The sequence below is a fragment of the Eumetopias jubatus genome, unplaced genomic scaffold, assembly GCF_037043125.1.
Source record: "Eumetopias jubatus isolate StellerSeaLion01/CBP00866 unplaced genomic scaffold, mEumJub1_p1.0 scaffold_12, whole genome shotgun sequence".
NCBI classification, from domain to species: domain Eukaryota; kingdom Metazoa; phylum Chordata; class Mammalia; order Carnivora; family Otariidae; genus Eumetopias; species Eumetopias jubatus.
In genome coordinates this window covers 32,430,113-32,453,453 of record NW_028274818.1, presented here as the reverse complement: position 1 = coordinate 32,453,453, position 23,341 = coordinate 32,430,113, and the positions used below count along the sequence as shown (strand labels likewise).

The 23,341-nt window shown below is 39.0% G+C and overlaps 1 protein-coding gene across 4 annotated transcripts in view; it reads left to right on the top strand.

The window, feature by feature from the left end:
- The window catches only part of CRB1 (crumbs cell polarity complex component 1), a 211,892-nt gene that overhangs the window by 170,581 nt on the left and 17,970 nt on the right, over positions 1-23,341 (top strand). For 3 of the 4 annotated variants that reach the window (XM_088016844.1, XM_028120378.2, XM_028120379.1), the window contains 3 exons: positions 1,650-2,556; positions 5,853-5,981; positions 9,440-9,566. In XM_088016844.1, coding sequence (XP_087872970.1) covers positions 1,650-2,556; positions 5,853-5,981; positions 9,440-9,566 — 1,163 coding nt within the window. The remainder of the gene's footprint in view (positions 1-1,649; positions 2,557-5,852; positions 5,982-9,439; positions 9,567-23,341) is intronic. The other variant, XM_028120380.1, reaches the window with a different exon arrangement.

Below are 23,341 nucleotides of genomic sequence, written 5' to 3'. Positions count from 1 at the left end.
CTTTCCAGAATTGAGGACACAGGAGTTATTTTTACAGATTATATATTTAGTAATGTTTACCTACTATATGTCTGGCAATGTTCTAGGCATTGAGATTTAGTAATAATCTAAACAGAGAAAGTCCCTGATCTCAGAAAGCACATGTTCTAGTGCAGAAACACAGTTAAAGAAAAGTAGGCAAATGAACAACATAATTTCAAATAGTTATAAATACTAGGAAGAAAATAAAGCAGAGTAATGGAACAGAGAGTGGCTACAGGGAAGAAGCTATTTTAACTTGAATAGTCAGGGAAAGCTTCTCAGAGGAGGTGACATTTGAGCACATAGGCTGTGGGAAGATCTGGGGTAGGAATACTCAAGTATAAATAACAGCAAGTTAAAAGGCCTGATTTGGGAAAAAGTTTGATGTCTTCGAAGAATGGCAAGAAGTTTTTGTGGCTGTAGCATGTGAATAAGGAAGAGGGTGATAGCAAATAGAATTGAATAGTTTATCAAGGGTCAGATCACAGAGACTTTTGCAGGCCATGTTTAGGATTTAGGATTTCTTTCTAGATGCGATGGTAACCAATGGAGGTCTTGAGCTAAGGAGTGGTTGTTATATTGATCTGCAGAGTGACAGAAGAAGGGACACTGAGAAATAATTAGAATAGTCTATATGAAAAGAGTTGTTTGGGTGTGGTGCCCCACAATTGAGGCAAAGACAACATTTTTAAGGTCAATTTTTACTGAAAAGTGCAAGAAAATGAGAATAGAGAATTGACTTCTACATTGAGTAACAGAGGTCATTGTGACACAGCAAGCTTGGCTTAGGTGAAGTGATTGGCACAAAAGGCCGAGCAGCATGTATTAAAAAGAAAATGAGAGATGAGAAAGTGGAGACAATGAGAATATAAAACTATTTGGAGAAGTTGTGCCCTGAAAGCGAATAGAGAATTCAGGAAGCAGTGAGGTGATGGGGAGCTGAATCGTGCTTTTGAGTCTTGCGTGTGTTTTGATTTTCTAAGACTGGAGCAGTTAGAGTATATTTGCATGCTAATGGGAAACAATGAAAAGACAAGGAAAATGATGATGTGCAGAATTGCTTGGTGGAGGAAAGCCCCACACATCTGGTGTCAGGGGTCCTGTGAATGCAGAAGTCATGCGAGAGGAAAGGAGACCCACCCAGGAAGTGGAGAACTGGCTTTTCTCTACTCAAGTGAATATCGTAGGTTTTTCCAATACCAAGGTCCACGTCTAGTCATGCACTGAATCCCATTCATTTTCACCTTTTTTAGACATTGTTTCTACACGTAACCTTTTTTCAATGGAAAAGAAATGTATAGTCTGGGTTTTGGTATCAGACCATCCAGGTTTGGTATTCTGGTCTTATTATTTATTAGCCACGTGACTATGAAAAAAAATCACTTAACTTCTCTGAGTCTCAATTTCTTCTTCTTTGAAATGGGGATGATAATAGTAATAATAATAAAAATGTGCTCCAGAATTCTGTATTAGAAATAATATAAAAAGAACTAGCACAGTGCCTAACATATATCAAACAATTGATACATGATGATATTAACCTGATGATCATTTTTAGTACTAAAGGTAATGAAGCCAACATTACAGATTTAATAAAGTTGCTCATTGGTGTTGCCTTCTTTCTTTAGGTATTGCAAATGCTGTTTTTAATGCACAAAGCAGTGAAATATTATTCAGGAGCAACGGGAATATTACCAGAGAACTCACCAATATCACATTTGGTTTCAGAACAAGGAATGCAAATGTGATCATACTGCATGCAGAGAAGGAGCCTGAATTTCTTAATATTAGCATTCAAGATTCCAGATTATTATTTCAATTGCAAAGTGGCAACAATTTTTATATGCTGAGTCTGACAAGTTTGCAGGCTGTGAATGATGGCATATGGCACCAAGTGACTCTTTCCATGACGGACCCACTGGCCCAGGCCTCCAGGTGGCAAATGGAAGTGGACAACCAAGCACCTTTTGTGACCAGTGCAGTTGCCACTGGGACCCTCAACTTTCTGAAGGATAATACAGACATTTATGTGGGTGACCGAGCTGTTGACAATACGCAGGGCCTGAAAGGATGTCTAAGTACAATAGAAATCAGTGGCATTTATCTCTCTTACTTTGAAAATATTCCTGGTGTCACTAATAAACCACAGGAAGAGCAGTTTCTCAAAATCTCTATAAATTCAGTGGCTACTGGCTGTTTGCAGTTGAATGCCTGCAACTCCAATCCCTGTTTGCATGGAGGAAATTGTGAAGACATCTATAGCTCTTATCACTGCTCATGTCCCTTGGGATGGTCAGGGACACGCTGTGAACTCAACATTGATGAATGCTTTTCAAACCCCTGTATCCATGGCAACTGCTCTGACAGAGTTGCAGCCTATCACTGCAGGTGTGAGGCTGGATACACCGGTGTGAACTGTGAAATGGATATAGACAATTGCCAGAGTCACCAGTGTGCAAACGGGGCCACCTGCATCAGCAACCCCAATGGCTATTCTTGCCGCTGTTTTGGAAATTTCACAGGAAAATTTTGCAGGTGAGCATGAAGTTCATGTAAAGCTCGGCCTTTGGAGCTATACTCTCCATTTTCCTTGTCGAATTGGAAAGCTTTCTCAGCCATGCATCCGTAGGCTGTGCTGAACAGGAGTGACATGAGCCCCTTCCACCATGGTTTGGTCATGTAGACGGGATCTCACATGGTGGGATGTTCTACAAGGAAGAATGGCAGTGTTTTGAGCAGACTTTCAGCAAAACGTTTTCTCTGACATCTTTGTTAGAATATATCTCATGAACTGTAGCCCCAGAGTTTGATAGCTTTAAGACCTCAAGAAACAAATATTTTTTACAATAAATGCAAAAGCTCAGTTTTCTTTCTTTTTCTTTTTTTAAGATTCATTTATTTATTTTGAGAGAAAGACAGCAAGTGCAGAGAGGAACAGAGGCAGAAAGAGAGAGAATCCCAAGCAGACTCCCTGCTGAGCTCAGAGCCCAATGTAGGGCTCCATCTCATGACTCTGAGATCATGACCTGAGCCAAAATCAAGAGTCAGACACTTAACCGACTGAGCCACCCAGGTGCCCCCCCAAAAGCTTTGTTTTCATATTGTTCGAGGAAGCATGACTTCTACCCCTAAAACAATGCCCTTGACTATTCCAGGCAGGTAAATCTCATAAAATCTTGAAAAGTCTATGCTAAATTATAATTTCGAGAAAGTGAAATTATAACTCTCAGATAAATGAACATGCTTTGATGTTTTCATTTAAGTCATTAATTAATGAGGAAATGAGTAAGATATAAAAAAGTGTCAAAGGACAACCTAATTATTTATATATGTACATATATAATAATTGCATATATTTTTATTATCCACATAAACACAAATATATATAAATAAAGATGAGGGAATGAAGTTACTAATGAATTTTTTATAGACAAAACTAATTTTTTATAGAGCAATACAATTAATATTTGAAACTTTTCTACCCTGTGACAATTATATCACTATGGACAAATTCATTTGCATTTCAGTGAGCAGAATCCATTTATATTAATGTCATTTTTCTACAACTTATAGAGTCGTAAAATAGCTTAGTGAAGAAAATCTAAGGCATACCTACTACAAAATCAAACAATCCTAGAGTGTCCTTTACATAACACCCAACATTCCACTGAAAGAATACTCAGGAGGCACATGGGTGGCTCAGTCATTAAGCGTCTGCCTTCGGCTCAGGTCATGATCCCAGGGTCCTGAGATCGAGCCCTGCATCGGGCTCCCGGCTCCGTGGGAAGTCTGCTTCTCCCTCTCCCACTCCCCCTGCTTGTGTTCCCTCTCTTGCTGTGTCTCTCTCCGTCAAATAAATAAAAAATCTTAAAAAAAAGAAAGAAAGAAAGACAGAAAGAAAGAAAGAAAGAATACTCAGGAATATCTTTTGCCCATTTCGACATATTTCACAATTTTTTCTGAAACTACTAAAGCAGTGTTTTAATTCTAGTAATGACCTCCATCTCGTGTTACATAAACAGAAATAAGAAACAATATTTTCCTGCTAAGTCACATGGCTTCAGTGTTTCCACGTAAGTAGAATTCATTATTTTATAACTTATAGTGCTTTTAAATTCACTAAACAATTGAGTCATTATGGGGAGGTGAGAGGATTATTAGTAACAAGTAATATATTCCCAGACTTTGGCAGGAGCACCTGGAGTGGGTTGGCAGCCTGCAGACATAACACTAACTGAGAGGTGGTAGGTACCCTAATGGGATGAATCTCCCAGCAGACAGAACAGGTAGCCATACCTATAAGAAAATGTATTTAGCGGTGCCTGGGTGGCTCAGTCAGTTAAGCCGCTGCCTTTGGCTCGGGTCCTGATCTCAGGGTCCTGGGATCGAGCCCCACGTCTGGCTCCCTGCTCAGCGGGGAGTCTGCTTCTTCCTCTCCCTCTGCCAATTCCCCCTGCTCACTCTCTCTCTTTCAAACAAATAAAAAATCTTTAAAAAAAAAGAAAATGTATTTATCTCCATAACATTCATTGCTGTTTATAACCTATGAAGGCAAGGCACAGTATTAGGTGCTAAGTGTTGACATTTCAGTTATATGTCACTTTCCATGAGTTAAAACGGGCTCATTTGCCAATAGACAAAGTGCCTGTTTAAAAGCAAAAGACATTCAGGATCAAAATTAATAGTATTGCCATGGTGGCTTTGGATAAGTAAAGTAAACATACATGCCCCAGTAACTAGTTCTCCAGTATTTTTTCCTGCCTAATTCATCAAAGTCAAGTTCCCAAAGATTAAAGTTCTCAAAAGTACCTTCTAATGAGATTCAAAAATTGTTTATTGAACGTAAGATGTATACAAAGCTTCACATTTGCATTGCTAATTGACCTCTTTCAAAGCTGGTTGACATTTTTCGTTCTTTTGAAAAGTCCTTATGATATTTTCTTTTTAAAGTCGAATTGATTAGTTCTTGTGGGAAGAGACACACTTACCGACACATAGGCTAGTTTCTCCATATTAGCTGCAGCGCGCACAACAGGACAAAATTAAATTCATCTTACATTTCCTGAACATTAATTATGTATCAGATACCATGCACAGTGGGTCAAAGGACCTGAACGACACCCTTAAAATCTCTTCTAATCAGTCCTTCACACCTCTGGATCTTGCCTTGTAGTCAAGTTCTGCTTAGCTTCTAACAATTTGTTCTGCCTTGTATAAGGATTCCTTAATATGTGCAGCTTTGTTGTTATACAAAAGAGCCACCCTCTTGAATTCACATACAGTTGCCACTGAGCGCTATATACAATCCTCCTGGACAGCATTTGGCTTGCATTCGGCTAAGCTATGAATCACTGGATAGAGACCAACAAGTGTTGGTGGGGTAAGCGGACTTCAGCTCTGAAAGCCTACAGAGAAATCACATGAGTGCTTGGGTACCAGAGTGCTGTCCTTGCTTTCCTGGCCTTTATAGAGATGCAATTTTCCGTGGCCTGTGTTGATTTATTATAAGCAAGGCAGCAGCAAACCAAGCTATAGCAAGTTTCTTCCCAGCCCTAAATTTATTGCCACCCCACGGCACAGATCTTATCTCACCAATGAAAACTGTAGAAACAGAAGATATACAGCCATGCTTGCTATAGCACCCTCCAGCAGGAGCTGTTTACCCGGAGAAAGTGACTGTGTATAGTGTAGCACAATCAAGCATCTGTAGCTCAGCCAGCCTGAGTAGTTAATTAGTTTGGCATTGACTACATACATGAACTTTTCCAAAAAGTTTTCTTGAATGAAACGAACAAGATGAACAGCTGTGGCTGCTACTTTTATCTCTCTAGACACACCAGATTACCCTCAACAGTCTGTGGGAATGAGAAGACAAATCTCACTTGCTACAACGGAGGCAACTGCTCGGAGTTCCAGGGTGAATTAAAATGTCTGTGCTGGCCAGGTTATACTGGGGAATGGTGAGTCACGTTAGAACTTTATAGAAGAGAGTTCTGGGCTGAAAAACAGTGGGATTATACAAGGTTGATCTCTCCTCTAATTTTTCATCTCAGTTCCCATAGGAAAATCCATGCTGAAATGTAGGTCCAACCAGAGTCAAACAATAAAAAAGAAGAAAAATCACAGTTTAGGTCAAAGTAAAGAACACTTTATTAGCCAAGACTTCAAATAGGAAAATATGTCTTTTGAAAAAATGTAAAATGTGCTAGTTTTCTTTCTGATAAGTACTTCTGGATTCATGTTTCTTTCCTGCTGACTCGAATAAGTAATGCAAATATAGTTGTTGTTGAAGTAAAATAAAATATACCTAAAAGATTACCTCATAGAATGATCTAGAACCCCGAAAGTATATGCGGCTTATCCATATGAGCCTATCTTTCCCAGAGAAACCCTTCAACAGTTCTTCACTTAATACAGGGATTGTTGATAGGGAGTTGGCCAGTGGCTTCAGACGATGGCTGAAAATGCAGCCAAATTTGGATATGCATTTGACTAGCTGAAGGTGAGGTCAAAGATTAAAAGAAAAAAAAAAAAAAGGAATATACTCCACAGCTTTTATCAGCTTCTCAAAAGGATCAATGTCCTGATTATATACCAGGGCTCTCTATAACCTCTTATATATCTCTATATAAGCAGATAATAAAGAGTTAACCATTTGTTGAGCCCTAAGTCATGCATCTTGTAAATATCATCTCTAGTTGTTATTAATCTCACTTTGCATTTGCAAAAACTGGGGCTGAGGGGTTAAGTTAAAGGTCAGGTGCCAATCCAGATGTGTGCTGCAGTGAGGTCAAGTTGCCCTCAAAGCCTGTGCTCATCTTTTGGATGTGCTGACAAAAATGAATAAATCTTTGCTTGCAAAAATTAAAAGAAAATGGGAAAAGTACTCCTTCATCTCATATGCTGTCCAGCACAAGATAGTGATCTCTGATCAAACTTCCCACATTGAACAAATTAGATAAATGAAAATACAAAGCATTTGAGAGAGTTTGACTGAATGAATTTTTCTCAAAAGGGAAGTTAATAAAATTATGGGTATAATTTGTGTTCCATGACAATTGCAATTTGGATTCATTTGAATTTTCTCTTTTCCAGCTGGCTCTTTTGGCATGACAAGATACAGCTATATTGCCGTTTTTTACAAAATAGCAGGCAATCTCTGATATACCTACCTTTTACCCATGCAGCGTTCAGTGACAAATCTAGTTCTTGCCTTCACAGCCTGCTTTCAGTGGTTGGCTCCAAGCAGTACACGCAGACCAAGCATATATGTGCATGGAAGGACACAGCCTTGGAGCATATTCTACTTTCTATTGAGCCACTTTTTACCATGCAACGTATTGTTAACCAGAGACCATTCAGCTGGCCTCCAATTCCATATCCCTCCGAAACAGCGCAAATATTTCCTCGTCCTAAATATTTCCTTGACCAACTCTTTCACTATATTTAAGCGCTGGTTATTTCCTGCCTCCGTGTCACAGGTGAATGCTTCATGTCACATTAATGTTCAATGGCATAATGCATAGACGCATCCGAAGCCTTGGACTATTTTCTCTGCTACTCACGCATTATCCCTGTTTACAATAAACGTGTCCCTTTCCTCCAACATTTGTTTAAAAGAATAATCTTGCATTTAAATGCAAATCCTTTCTTTGAAATGCCTAGGAAAGGAAAGGAAGCTTCAAGTTTTCCTGTCTCTCCCGGGGATTCTCCTCTGGATCAACTTCTCTGCTGCAAATGGATTTCTAAAATAGTGAACACACGTTCAATAGATGTTGTACTTTCAAAGTCCTTAAGCATGATCAGTTAATTCACTGGATGTTAATAGATTTATTTATTTTGATTGCCGATCTATTAATTAACCTCTAATGAAAGCTCCGGTAATGTTTATAATGAATGTGTATGTGTGGTGCACTGGTTCAAAAGAGAAATGGATAAGAAATGGGAAAAGAAGAGCCAGAGGAAGACTGGAAAATACTAGACAGTCTCCCAAGGCCTAGGGGAATGGGACTTCCATAACGTCCAAAGATATGGAAAAGCTTTCTTCCTGCAAATTGCCTCCTCTTCTGTCTGGCTAAACCCCCAACTTTAGAGTGTCATCCTGGCAGGTCGTAAATGATGGATGGTGTGAACACTCTGGCCCACCCAGGACAAAGAGTGCTTGGCAGGCTCTCACAAGTTGTCAGGTTTTGCTCAGATCTAATCAGAGAAGCCTCCTTCCAGTCCAGAAATCTGAGCCAAAAAAGGAAAACAAAATGTCTTAGCTATGCTCGTTATCCAGCAGGATAAGGAGCTGTTTTTCTGGGAAGAAATCTTTTTTTCCTTTATACCTTGGGTTGGCCCTCCCCACCCACCCCGTTATCCCCCTTCATTTTGAGCCTAGTGATTAGTCGATGACCCAGGCATGCAAGTTTTACCTTTTGGGAGGCGAGGAATGAAAAATTGTTTACATTACACTTCGACGTTTTAAGTTGCTCTTTAGGGATTCTTGGAGCTAACATTTTATATGAATTTTGCAAAGTAAAAGAGATGCTTTAGTTACTGCTCTATGCAGAGGCCTAACAGTGTTTGGCACATGGTAAGTGCTAAATACATACCAGACTGAACAACTGAATGAAAATGACTGGTGAATTAATTGGCGAATATATGGAAAAACAAGTTGTTGGCAGAAGGTCGGGTGAAAGATGACAGTGTCCCAGGGAAGAGGAAAATTTCAATATTCCTTAGAATTGATATCATTTTTTTGGGAAAATTTAGCTCTTGAAAGTCATTCTACCTGAATATTTTAAAATTACACTTAGCTATGAAACATATTTATTAGCAACTGAAATATTCTAATTATCTACTTTTACTTTTTGTTGAAAAACAGGATTCCAAAAAGAAAAAAGAAAAATAAGATTCCAAAGCAAAATAATCCCAAATCTTCAAGGATAAACCGATTTTCCCCCCTATTTTTGGTGGGCTTTCTTTCCCCCCATAGCCTGAAGGCCTGGATGCATTAGAATCCTGACAGCAGGAGCATAGGTCTGCTCTGTAGACTCCAGGTTGGCAAAATATAGCCTCATGGTTCCCATGTGCCCCCAGTAAACTGAACTGAAAGTGGCAAAGATGCTAAATGCTCTTCAGAGACAAACAACCTTTCTTCAGGTTTTTTCTTGGTTTCTAAATACTTGCACCTGGTTTCTCATTCTAATTAACTGTGCGTGTGTACAAGTTATTTCTCTTAAAAACAAAATTTGTTACAGAAATTTTGAGGAATATGTCCCACATCAGTAAGTATATGTAAGTTGTATGGAAGTTGGTAAGTCAGACCGTACTGTTCCAAGTAGATAAGGCAACAATTTTTTTCTTTACCCCATTTCCCAGCCAATTTATTCAACAGAGACCAAGGTTGCTGCTATTTCTGTTTCTGTTCAAGGTGTGAAAGGGACGTTGACGAGTGTGCCTCAGATCCCTGCTTCAATGGCGGTCTGTGCCAGGACCTGGTCAACAAGTTCCAGTGTGTCTGTGATGTGGCCTTCGGGGGTGAACGCTGCGAGGTGGATGTAAGCGGGCTCTCCTTTTATGTGTCTCTCTTACTCTGGCAGAATCTCTTTCAGCTTCTTTCTTACCTCATTTTGCGCATGAACGACGAGGCAGTTGTTGAGTGGGGTGAACAGGACGATAACTAACACTCCCTGAGACATTCCTAAACTTAAAAGCCATCGAAGTTCAAGAAATGCCTTGACTCACTTTAGACTCTAAAAAAGAAAAAGAAAAACTACCTTCAAAATTAAAATAAATTCATAGTACCACGAGCGTACTCTGAGAATATTAAGTATTTACCTATTTCAGCTATCTATGCAAAAAATATTGTTCTTAACATAACCGGAAGCTTCTCATCATTGAGTATACTTCATACAAGTACATTGTCTTTCTTGGTGCTTCCATATTGGACTGACCACTGCAATGAGAACTGATTTTCTCCCACACTCCATTTCTGTGTGTGCTTTTGTAATGGTAGTTGCCCCATGCACCCAGATCCTAAGGCATTTATGTTCTTTCATTCCCATCTATTATTCGTAACATGGCAGTTTGAAAATTACTGATTAAACCTTTTTACATCCATCTATGTTTTTATACATAGCTGTTCAAATGAAGTGTTGCCAACTCTCTGGGAAGTTAAAAATATATATAAAGAGAAAGCAGGGAATCACACAAGATCCCTAAAATGGAGAAAGAAAATTTTCTGATATAATTGGTATCAAAACTCAAATTATTCCTCACCAGTATACTTTCTGATTCCACAAAACCTCTCCTTCAATAGGACAGAGAAGCCCTACTTCCATTTCTTTTTCCTGCAATACTTTCTATTCAAATAGAGTACTTTTTGGTTAATTGCTTATAAATTTATGAGCTTGCTGACATTTCCACCAAATGGACTGATTTGAATTGCTTTTTGATGCATATTAAAGAAAAAATAAGTATTGTTGTATATCTATACACCAAAAAATATATATTATAAAACTTGATTTCTTGGAGGCATATTTTTCAAAATTTGCAAGTAAACGTATCATCTTTAATTATCTTTCTGAAAAAACCATAGAAGCATAGTACCTTTCATTATCAAAATATATTTGACATTATGTTTTTTTTAAATATATACCTGAAATGATGGCTCTACCAAGTAAATTAATAAGATATGCAAAAAATTTATATACATTTCTTAGCTTAATAGACGAAATATAATAGTAATTAAAAAAACTTCATTTGAAAATATTTTTAATTCCTTCCACTGGCACGTTAGAATTTCTGCTAAATATCTCTGTACTGATGTACCCTTCCAAAGAAGACATTGTGCTCATTTAGAGGGAAAAGCGGTTTGATCCTATGAATTAATTGAGAAAACAACTACAATAACAACGACCTGACAAATATAATTTTGTAAATGTGTCTGTGTCTTTAGGAGCTGCCCTGGTTTGACAACACGAGGGCAATTTATCCATTGGGTGATATCCAATCCTCATTTAAAATGTCCCAATTGCTTAAAGAAAGTTGTTTTTCTGTGGAAATGACCAAGGAAGACCTAAATATACCAACCAAAACAAAAGGACAAAATGGTATAGTATAAAAGCAAAGGAAATGGATTCAATTCTATTTTTCAATAGTCATAGAAGATTTTATGCGGCAAATTCAAATCCTCCAGGAAACTGGCAGTCATTTCAAATGGGAAGCAACTGATTTTGAACTCTTTCTTTAACCTCCTTCTTCTCGCTCCCGTCCAGGCAGCATGTAGCATACCGCTGTCTCAGATGGGTCCGTTACAAACTTGGACTTTGTGACAAGAGACTTGGGGAAAACCCCATCAATGTCTGCATTTCCAGATATTTGAAGTAAGCATAAAATCGATTATAGCTACATACATACGGCTTTCATATTGACTCCCTTTTTGGACATATCTGTACTTATATACTTACAGACCACTTCAGTGTTAATTTGTTATCTTCCAAATATATCTGAGTCATTCACGAACACTTTCTCTGTGAAATTCTGATGTCTCTGTTGTCATTGTCACTGTCAATCGCTTTTCTATTTTCCAAATGTCCTGTCATGAGATACCTGACTTAAAACAAAAATATTTTCCTTTCTCCCTTTATGTCTCTCTATTTTTAATTGCATTGTGTGTGATTATGCCTTTTACATATTTACACAGAAAAATAAAACTTGTGTTTCTGTATCTCTACTTCTCATCCTCTGACAACTGTCTTCATTTGCCTTGACTGTGTCTTGCATGGTTAAGATGTCCACAAGCCAGGCAGGCGTGTGCGCGCGCGCACACACACACACACACACACACACACACACACACACACACATCACATAATGAACGCACAGCATTAGTGCTCATCTTCCTGAATGGAGGTCTGCTTCCCCAGATTGTTTCCCTGCAAAGTAAATACCGGTGGCCCTCAAAATCAGGGTCCCATGTGCTTTCCCTCCTTGGCAAGTATTCTTCTGGCTGGCATTCTAGAATTGATTATATCCCTAATTGTTCTCTCTGTTAGTTTACAATGTCCCTGCCCATAGTAGGCATAGTTCAACCTGGCTCCATGGAGGGGCCATCTCACCTAAATGACAGAAATTCACACACACTCCTCTACAACAAGCTTCTGAAACAAAACCTGTATTTAGTTGAATAAAATATCATTTCTTTTTGCTTATTTTTAAGATTTCACATTTGAACTAAATGAGGCCATGTCTCTGTGTTTGGCCATGCCTCTTCCTTCTTTGTGTGTGTGTGTGCATGAAGAATGGTTTTTATTACGCTCCTTTTTAGGGAGGAGGGAAGTAGAGAAAATAAGAATGTTTGCAGAAACTAGTGTTCTGGCAGCATGAGGAAACAATTTTAAAATTGAGAACCTACTCTGTGCCAGGTACTGTGACAAGCTGTTTTTAAATATATATTTTTTCAATATAAGAGCAAACAAAGTCTCTCACCTCCCAAAATCTCCACTAAATTGTGTTTAAAGATCCTTTTGCCATTTCTGAAGTTATTCAGCTTAATTTTGTAAAATTAAAATGGAATTCTTTCTGGAAATGGTGATACATAAAATTCGAGTTTATTGATTTAGGTAGGAAACCAATGAAAAGGAACCTGTGTTGTCCAACTACCCAAAGTATTACTAATATGGACTATTTCCCTTCTTTCCTTTTTTAATTTATACAACAATGTAATGAATACCTACTGTGTGCCATGCTCTGGATTAGGTAATGGGAATACAACTATAAATTAGACACAATGCTTGCTCACAAGGTGAAGGTCTGGTAGGGGATGTAGGTAAACAAACAGTAAAGGACAGAGTCTGGGTCAGTGTTAGGATAAAACTAAGTACCAGCTATAAAGGAGCACTTGGGAGGGGCATTTTGCCCCGTCTTAAAGGTGGATGGGGAAGGTCTCAAAGCCAAAGCTGGGATTTGGAGGTAAACAGGTGTCAGGTTGTGACAGGAGGGATGGCACAGTAGAGATTGTTGCTGGCAGAAGGGACTGCAGAACTTGTGCAGGAGGGCTGGAGCCTGAAGCGCAGTGGGAACACAGTAAGACTAAGGCTGCAGAAGGAGCAGAAATGAGTCCTTGTAAGTCAAATCAATGACCTTGGCTTTTTCTCCTAAGAGTAATGGGGAGTCTTTAAAGGGGTTCAATCAGAAAAGTAACAAGATCACACTTGCACTTTAGAAATAGCAGCTGGGCTTCTATGTAGAGGTTGGATTAAAAGAAATGCAAGACTGGACCCCAAAAGACACATTTAGGGGGCTATTGCAGTAATACAGATAAAAGGAAAGGACATTTGGCACTACCTTGTATCGTTGAAGGGGATCAGAGGAGGGGTAAATGAACAAAGTTCGAAGCTGTAAGACCTACCTCATGATCGTTTGGAGAAGGTGTAGTTCTGAGGGGATACTCCAGTTAAATTTGGTGAATATTTAAAAATATTTGTAGACTAAGTAAACGAATAAATATAAGGTTCTGTGGGATATCCAAGTACCATTATTACAGAGTGAATATTTCAGTCTGGAATTCAAGAAATAGCTGAGCTGGGTGTCTAAATTTGGATGTCATGTTATAGATCTATTGATCTTTTATATTCCATCCTCCATATCTATAATCCACTTGTATTTTTTCTTAGTATCTATTCCAGTTTTACTGAGATATACATGACAAAGAACGTGTGTAAGTTTAAGGTGTACAACTGGTTGATTTGCTACACTTAGATGTTGCAAAATGGCTGCCACCATAGCCCTTAGCTAACACCACCATCTCATTACATAAATACCATTTCTTTTCTTGTGGTGAGAACATCTTCTACCATCTATTTTCTTAGCAACTTTTAAGTGTGCAGGACAGTAGTATTGTGAACTATTAGTCATCATGCTGAATATTAGAGTCCTAGAGCTTACTCATCTTATAACTGAAAGCTTGTACCCTTTGACCAGCATCTCTCCCTTTCCTCACCCTCCGCTCCTGGCTACCACCATGTTCCCTTCTGTTTCCATGTTTTGCGCAGTGTTTCTAGATTTTATATATGATTGGGATCATACAGTACTTTTTATTTTCTGTCTGAATTATTTCACTGAGCATTATGCCCTCAAGATCCAAATGGCAGGATTTCATTCCTTTTCATGTGGAATAATATTCTTTTGCATATACGTACCAGATCTTCTATATTCGGTGATCTGTTGTTAAACATGTAGGTTGTTTTCATACCTTGGCTGTTGTGAATAATGCTGCAATTAACATGGGAGTCCAGACAGCTCTTTGAGACAATGATTTCATTTCCTTTGGATATATATATATACCCAGAAATGAAATAGCTGGATTATACAATAGTTCTATTTTTAACTTTTTAAGGAATGTCCATCCTGTTTTCCATAGTGGCTGCACCAGTCTACATTCCCATCAACTGTGCATAAGGGTTACCTTTTCTCTACATCCTCGCCAACACTTATTATGTCTTGTCTTTTTGATGATAACCACTCTTACAGGTGTGAGGTGATATCTCATTGTGGTTTTGATTTATATTTCCATGATGATTGATGATGTTGAACACCTTTTCTTGTGGCTGTTCGCCATTGATAATGTCTTCTTTGGAAAAATGTCCATTCAGTTTCTCTGCCCATTTTTTAATCAGATTGGGGCTTTTTGGCTATTGAGTTGTATGAGTTCTTCATACATTTTAGATATTAACCCCTTATCAGATATAGGATTTGCATATATTTTCTTGCATTCCGTAGGTTGCCTTCTCATTTCATTGATGTTTTCTTTTGCTCAAAAGCTTTCTAGTTTGATGTAATCCCACTTGTGTACTTTTGCTTTTATTGCCTTTGCTTTTGGTATCAAATCCAAAAAATCATCGCCAAGACCGATATCAGGGAACTTACACCACATGTTTTGTCTAGGAATTTTACAGAGTCAGGTTTTACATTCAAGTCTTGAATCTGTTTTGAGTTTTTGTATATGGTATGAGAAAGGAATTCAGTTTTATTCTTTGGTGTGTGGCTATTCAGTTTTCTCAACACCATTTGTTGAAAAGATAATCCTTATTTTTGGCTCCTTTATCATAAATTAATTGGCCATATATGGGTGGATTTATTTCTGGGCTCTTGATTCTGTTCCATTTGTCTATGTGTCTGTTTTTATGCCAAACCCATACTGTTTGAAATCAGGAAGTATGCTGCCTCTAGCTTTGTTCTCCCTTTTCAAGATTGCTTTGGCAATTCGGGGTCTTCTGTGGTTTTATATACATTTTAGGATCGTTTGTTCTATTTCTATGAAAAATGCCATTGAAATTTTGGTAGGGATTGCATTGAACCTGTCAATTGCTCTAGGTATGGACATTTGAACAATATAAATTCTTCCAATTCCTGAGCACAGAATATCTTTCCATTATTTGTGTCTTCTTCAACTTCTTTCATCCCCATCTTATACTGTTTAGTATACAGATCTTTTACCTCCCTGGTTAAACTTATTCCTGGGTATTTTACTCTTTTTGATGTTATTGTAAATGGGATTATTTATTTATTTCTCATTCAGATAGTTTGTTGTTGGCATGTAGAAACACAACTTCTTTTTGTATGTTGTAAAAACCCTTAGAAGGAAGCATAAGGAAAAAGCTTTATGGCATCAGTCTTGGCAACGATTTCATGGGCATGGCACCAAAAGCACAGAGAACAAAAGCAAGAATAGACAAATAGAACTACCTCAAACTTCAAAACTTCATTTTTTAAAAAAATATTTTATTTATTTGTCAGAGAGAATGAGAGAGTGAGAGAGGCAGGCAGAGGGAGAAGCAGGCTCCCTGCTGAGCAAGAAGCCCGACGTGGGGCTCCATGCCAGGACCCTGAGATCATGACCTGAGCCAAAGTCAGACACTTAACCGACTGAGCCACCCAGGCGTCCCAAACTTCAGAACTTCTACACAGCAAAAAAAAAAAAAAAAAACAATCAATTGAGTGATTTTTATCCTTCACTCTGCTAATGTGGTGTATTACACTGATTAATTTTTATATGTTGAACTGTCCTTACATCCCAGGGGTGAGTCTCACTTGGTCATGATTTGTAATCCTCTCAGTCTGCTTTTGAATTTGCTTTCCGAGTACTTTGTTGAGATTTTTGCATCTCTGTTCATCAAGGATATTGGCCTGTGGTTCTCTTTTCTTGTGATATCTTCGTTTGGCTTTTATATCAGGATAATGTCGACCTTCTAAAATGAGTTTGGATATTTTCTCTCCTCATCAGGTTTTGTTTTTGTTTTTGTTTTTGTTTTTGTTTTTGAAGTGTTTGAAAAGGATTAGAGTAAATTCTTCTTTAAATGCTTGGTAGAATTTACCAATGAGGACATCTGGTCCCAGGCTTTTCTTGGTGAGGAGGTTGAGTGATCAAATTTCTATTACCAAAATAACTGTTGTGAAAAGGTAGAAAAGGAATAGATGATACTTTTGAAATTGTGAATAATGATTATGCAGTAGCACTGTTTTCAATTTGAGAGGCTCTCATATTTGTAAGTCCAGTTTTTCCCCCTCACAATATCTCGGAGAGGCATTATTATCTTTATCTTAAAGATAAATGAATAGAGATCTTATTTTTTTTTAAGATTTTATTTATTTACTTGAGAGAGAGAGAGAGCATGAGCAGGGGGAGTGGGAGAGGGACAAGCAAACTCCCCTCTGAGCAGGGATCCCGATGCAGGGCTCGATCCCAGGACTCTGGGATCATGACCTGAGCAGAAGGCAGACACCCAACTGACTGAGCCACCCAGGTGCCCCAAATGAATAAAGATTTTAAAAGGTTACCTGAATTTCTCCAGGCCAAGTATCCAGGAAGAGTTTATCCACATCATTTACTTCCAAGTCTAATGCTAAAGAGAGTTTTGAGGTCTGTCAGGACCCAGGAAAGGGATCTTGGAGGAATTAGCAGGAGTTTCCCTGTGCTTGTCATCCAAACTGGTCAAGAAATATGGTTTGGAATGGTTTGGAATGGTTTGGAAAACCAAATGAGAACTCCTTTCCAACGCACCTCTAAATTTTCGGTCCTGTGGCTGGTCGCCACATCTCTCGAAGGAACTCACACAAGTAGGGATGATAGCAAAGATAACTGGAATAACCAAAGACGCAGGATTTGAGGAGGAGGCAGGCATGTTTAACTGTTAAAGTAAATGAAGAGTCTAAGCATACATGCAAATTAATGGATGACCTGATTGAGGGAACCTGTTCAGAAAATTCCAGAGTTCCAGGATGGGAGACATTCATTGAGACACAGTAAGTCTAACAGGTGATAGGAAATTCTCCTTCACACTAAAAAATTTATAGAACTCATTAAACTAAGAGAGTAAAGCAGAAAATAAAAGTAAACTCAGCAGGGATTTGGAGTCATTTGTGAATGACAGAGTCACAGATGGTTTCTGAGAGGGTTAGAGCTGTGCTTGATCATAAAGGCTGATGTCAAGGATGATGTCAACTGGCCCGCATCCTTGGGCTTCTGTGAAGAGCAGACCACTGGCCAGTGGCACAGGATGCTTCCTCTCTATGGCCATCTCTTTGTGCTCTCAATTCGGCCTTCAGGAAGGAGGTACCCAGAATGACACTCTCTACAAATTACTATTTTAAAAAACACTGTCACTTATCACTGAGCTTCCACTAATTAGCATTCAGGAAGGAGTAAATATAGCACTAACATAAGAAACGGTTCTGAAATGTTGTTTTGATGTATTTCAATCACTGGAATCAGGTCGAATTCAGTTCACTAATCTGTTTTCCTTTCATCTTTTCACACATTATTAAGACTTCTGCTTTACCAAGTATAATTAATGCTCTTCATTTCTTAATGTGGGGTCATCACCACCAGCTTCACAGAAATCATGTAATGTAGACTTTCACCTTCAGAACACACTTCTCCATGTGTCCAAAATAGAACAGAAACAGGCGATAGAGAGTGGGGCCCCTGGATTGCAAGTATAACTAAATTGGTTGGTGTTAAGCCACAGACCACTGTGAGAAATAACCAGGTAGAAGTTTGCCACTGAATTGACTAGCTAACCAAATCAAGCAGCTTTTTTAGGTGCATGTCAAATTAATCTCATCATCTTTTAAATCTCCCTGGTGGGATCATTGCATTGCTACAATATTGGACTTTGTGGAAACTGGTTTTTAAAATATTTATTTATCCATTTGTCCACCATTTGTCAAGAGTCTGCTGTAGGCAAAGCTCTGAGCTGAGCATGGTGAGTAACTAAAATATGCACAAAGGATGTATTCCTGCTCTCAAAGAACTTAAGAAGGGGAACTGAGTGACTTCTGTGTATAGCTCCACCCATATAGTTTTACAACTTTGTAAATCATGAAGATATTTGAAATGTGCCCATAATGACGTATGTTGGTTATGACAAGGGTGACCACACTATTTATTGTTGGACTGAGGTATTTTGAGAGCGAAAGCAAGAACTATTAATAATCATGCTGGAACAACAGCCTACGCTGATATTGTTCTGTGCAAACTGAGATATAGCCTAGTTATTGCCCTAGAGGGAATGCATTATGTTTCCCTGGATACGCTTCCATTCTCTTCAAAATGTGGTTGAGGTCTATTATAGATCATTTCAGAAATGAGATGTACATGATACAAACCAATTAGTTGGCCAAGTGACTCAAAGCAAACAATGAGGTCAGTTGCATCTTGTTAGTTACCATTTTCTTGAATTATCTTCCTTGTTTTATACTCAAGAAGAACTTTGGCATTGGTTCCATCTATGCAGAACAGAGCTGTGATCAACCAAACTGAAAACTGCTGGTATGCAATCAAATATCATGCTGTTGTCTGGTTCGACATTATGTGAATTTAATTTTTCCTAAATTTTAATTTTTACAAACGGAGAGTGCAGATTCTTATGTAATATGGCTTTTCTTCTTGAATGACTTATATTCCCTTTAGGAAATGAGGCTTCGGCTCATTGAATCCATAGCTGATCTTTTTTGTGAGAGCAAATGGAATGACATACAGAAAAGTAGGTACACTCAAGGGAATTTAACATGTGAGCACTTTTAAATATCAAGATAACTGACTTGGAATTAGTAATTACTTTAATATTATTTCTACTGAAAACTTTCTTGACTCATAATACATATTTGTGGACTGTATGCATATTATTTTCCTAACCTTTGTAAAAACAAAAAATTCTTTATTTCTTAAAGAGCATAAAGATCATGGCTATTATCCCTTACTCATAATTATAATTTCCGAATCACAGACTGTTGCATGTAAACTGTAGAAATCTATTGGAAACTAATTGTATACAGAAAGGAAGAAACATATTAATACAGCTCATCCAAAAACAAATGGGCATTTGCAGTGAAATGTATTTGATCACTTGGAAAACATATTCATAATTGTCTCATTGTCTACCTGAGTTTAATTTAGTTCCACATATGGCTCTGAATATATATTACTTCCACCCATTTCCCCTAGTATTTCTTTGATAAACCTATGCAGATAGCAAGATTATGCTATAAAGGAAAACTAAGGTACCAGTATATTTGTTATTCAGAGTGGTAAAGTACATAGTTGTGCCTGATAAATGACTGAAATCACTTGAGTTGACAACCTAAAACTCAGGGAAAAAAAAACATTTTAAAAGTAAAATGTTCTGGGGCGCCGGGGTGGCTCAGTCGGTTAGGCGTCTGCCTTCGGCTCAGGTCATGATCCCAGGGTCCTGGGATGGAGCCCCGCATAGGGCTCCCTGCTCAGCAGGGAGCCTGCTTCTCCCTCTCCCTCTGCCTGCCCCTCCCCCTGCTTGTGTTCTGTCTCTCTGTCTCTCTCTCTCTCTCTCTCTGACAAATCAATAAAATCTTAACCAACAAGACCTACAAATAAAAGTAAAATGTTCCTTTGAATTTTTTTTAATTTTTTTATTGCTATGTTAATCACCATACATTACATCATTAGTTTTTGATGTAGTGTTCCATGATTCATTGTTTGTGCATAACACCCAGTGCTCCGCGCAGAACGTGCCCTCTTTGATACCCATCACCAGGCTAACCCATCCCTCCACCCCCTCCCCTCTAGAACCCTCAGTTTGTTTTTCAGAGTCCATCGTCTCTCATGGTTCGTCTCCCCCTCCGACTTACTCCCCTTCATTCTTCCCCTCCTGCTATCTTCTTCTTTTTCTTTTTTCTTAACATATGTTGCATTATTTGTTTCAGAAGTACAGATCTGTGATTCAACAGTCTTGCACAATTCACAGCGCTCACCATAGCACATACCCTCCCCCTTTCCTTTGAATTTTTAACAGCCAGCATCAAGTTATGGATATAATAGGTACTCAGTAAATATTCACTAACTTACTGATATAATGAGTGTTTCTGAAGTACATTCAAAGTGGCAGTTTCTAGCTTAGAGAATCGTGTGTGTATATGTATTCAACTGTGGTATATGTATTCAACTTGCCCCACAGTTATTGAAATTAATGAAAGTGATAGTACATATTAAGTACAGAAAGTTGGCCCATTTTTTCCTACCAATTTTGCAAAATGCAAAAGGCAAGTCTCGGTCATTAGTAACCACTTTGGTAATGAGATTGTCTTAAGGATAAGTGATTCACACTCTCCATTAAGGGAATATTTCCATCCAAATACCAAATGCACAGAAACCCTATTATTTATGCTGAAGTAGAATTTGATATAAATTGGCTTTTTCCTGAGCCAATCCCAGAGGAAGCTTAGATCCATAAAGACATGGGCTCACACCTGTAACATAATCACATGGACACCCAAAGAGACTCTCAGAGCAGCCCTCAGGGATACATTTAATTTGACTTTATGTTTGCTTTTAGGAAAGCCTTCCATTTTATCAGATGGACAGAGCCCCTCAAAATCTTAGTGGCTGGGGAGAGGAGCGTAACTTCTCCTCAAAGATAAATATGGTTGAATTATTAAAATCCATGTCCTCTTAACTCATCTTCTCTACAGCAAGTAAGACTCAACCACTGTTGCAACCTTGAAAAAAGACATTTTAAAGGATATGTTGCTTATTTCTTTTTGAGCTTCAATCCTCATTTCATTCCTCCTTGCCTAGTCAAATATGTATGTTCTCAAACCTTGCCGGTGAAACCTTCCTTGCTCCTCTCCCCTACGCAATCAGTTACTGGGAGTGTCGTTACGTTTCCACGCCATCCCAAGTGCACCTCTATCCTCTATCATAACATTCCCTATTTGTGGAGTGCTTACTCTGAGCCAGGCACTGGGTGCTAAGGTTATTACACACATTATCTTATTTATCATTCACAAAAGTCTGAAGACTTAGGTAATAGTATTTTCCCATTCTACTGAGGAGAACCCAAAGTCAGGGAGAGCTTAGGTAACTTTCCCAAGAATATCCAGCTCAGAAGTGGCAGTAAACCATCCACATTATGGGTTGTGTTTACCTCTAACCAATGAGCAACACTGCAATAAGTTATTTGTTGCCTTGTCCTCCATGCTGTGAGCTACAGGAAGGCACAAAAAATGTCTTGTTTACCTTTGTAACTTCAGTGCCTGGCCATGGTGCCTGATAGAGCAGGTGCTTCAGTATTTACTGAGGAAGTAAATGACTGGGGGAAGGAATGGTATGTGGTTCGCACAGAAGAGGAAATGAGGATGTTTCCAGAGGTGGGGAGAAAAGAAGTTTCACACACAAGATACATGATCCAGGTCTTAAAGAATGAGCAGGAATTTTCCTAGTTAAACACAAAGAGCATTCCCCCCCACCCCGCCCTCCACCCCGAAGTGTTTTTGTTTTGTTTCGTTTGATTGTTACCAAAGTGTTAATTACACTGTTTTTCACTGAAGAAATTAAGCCACAAGTAAAGTTGTGTGCCTGTGAGCAAAGAGAGCTCGGAATGCCCAAGTCTTTATTCCTAGTAGAAAAGCCACAGTATGTGTATAATTATCTGCGGCTTTGACTATTAGTTCTTCTTTCTATAACTCCACTTTGATATGTGTGAGGGTTTGAGAAAGGAAAACCTGAGAAGCCGCCGTCAGAACTACAGACTTCCACAGGGATCATGGAGCAGGGCTTAGAGATTGGAGAGAAGGAAGGAAATTTATGGCACTGGCCCCCCAATGATAATAAACAAAATCGTAAAGATTGTCGGAAAGGCCCGAAGCCATGAAAGGGGAAAATATGCTTAGGAAAAGTAGCTGGTGCCAGGAGAACAAGGAGGATCCAGGAAGGAGCCAGAGGAGGTCACTAGTGGAAAGAGCTCTCCGGCAGCCCCAGGAGCTTGGGGACCTAGATGGAATCTTCTGTGTTTGCCCCAAAAGCATCATCAGGGAGACCAGAGCTTACCATTGTTTTTTACAAAACCGCTGGTCAGAAAATCCTTCCACAGACATTTCCAAATGTTCTCCCTTTTCCGAATTCAGTGGAGCCTGAAGGATTTGTGCTGCCCAGTCCCACCTCCCCCTTGCCAGCTCGTCTCCCCTCTAAGGCACCTGCCCTGTAATAACTGCTCCTGGCTGGACAGACGGACATTCTGGGCCTCTCAGCAGGAAGTGCGGTGCCCGGTCTTCTCGTCAGTGGCTGCGGGCCTTCTGCCTCTCCCCGGCAACTGAGAGAAGGAGAGTCGTTTCCCAAAGTGACCCTTCCATGCACACGTTGTTTCGACGACGTGTCTGACAATGGGTAGGACGGAGGGAGAGAGGGCCAGGGCAGGGGGTCAGGGAAATAGAATATATAGTCCCGACTACCCTAACTTCAAGAAAACTATAATCTAGATTCAGAGGAAAAAAAAAATAAGACATGTTGAAAAGAATTAAGCCCTAATTTTGTTCCCGAGTGAAAAGCACAGGATGGAGTCACGTAATTTTGGTCACTATGAGCTGTTACAAGAGGGGAAGTTTCCATGGAGCATATGGGAATTAAGCTAGGCCATGAAATATGAGAAAGATTATTTGGCGGACAGAAAATGGGAGAGCATTCAAGAGAGAATAAAGGTCATAAATAAAGACGTGATAGAGGGAAGAAATTTGGGTGACATGAACTCGGGAAAGTGGAGAGGTCTGCCTGGAACAGGCAAAGGATGCTGGCAAGTAACGGGATAGAAAATTGGACGGATGAAGGGTAGTGCTAGATTGTAGATTAAATCGCTCAAGCTTCTTTTAAAATCCAGCCACAGAAGGAAGAGTTGTTCCATAATTTGGTGATTTAGGCCGGTGCTATGTTTTCCTCTGAGCTATTTCCTGTCAGAATCACCTGGGAGCCGCCACTCACTTTCTCACTAGAAGGGGCTTACCCCAAAAATGGTAGCAGCTTTCT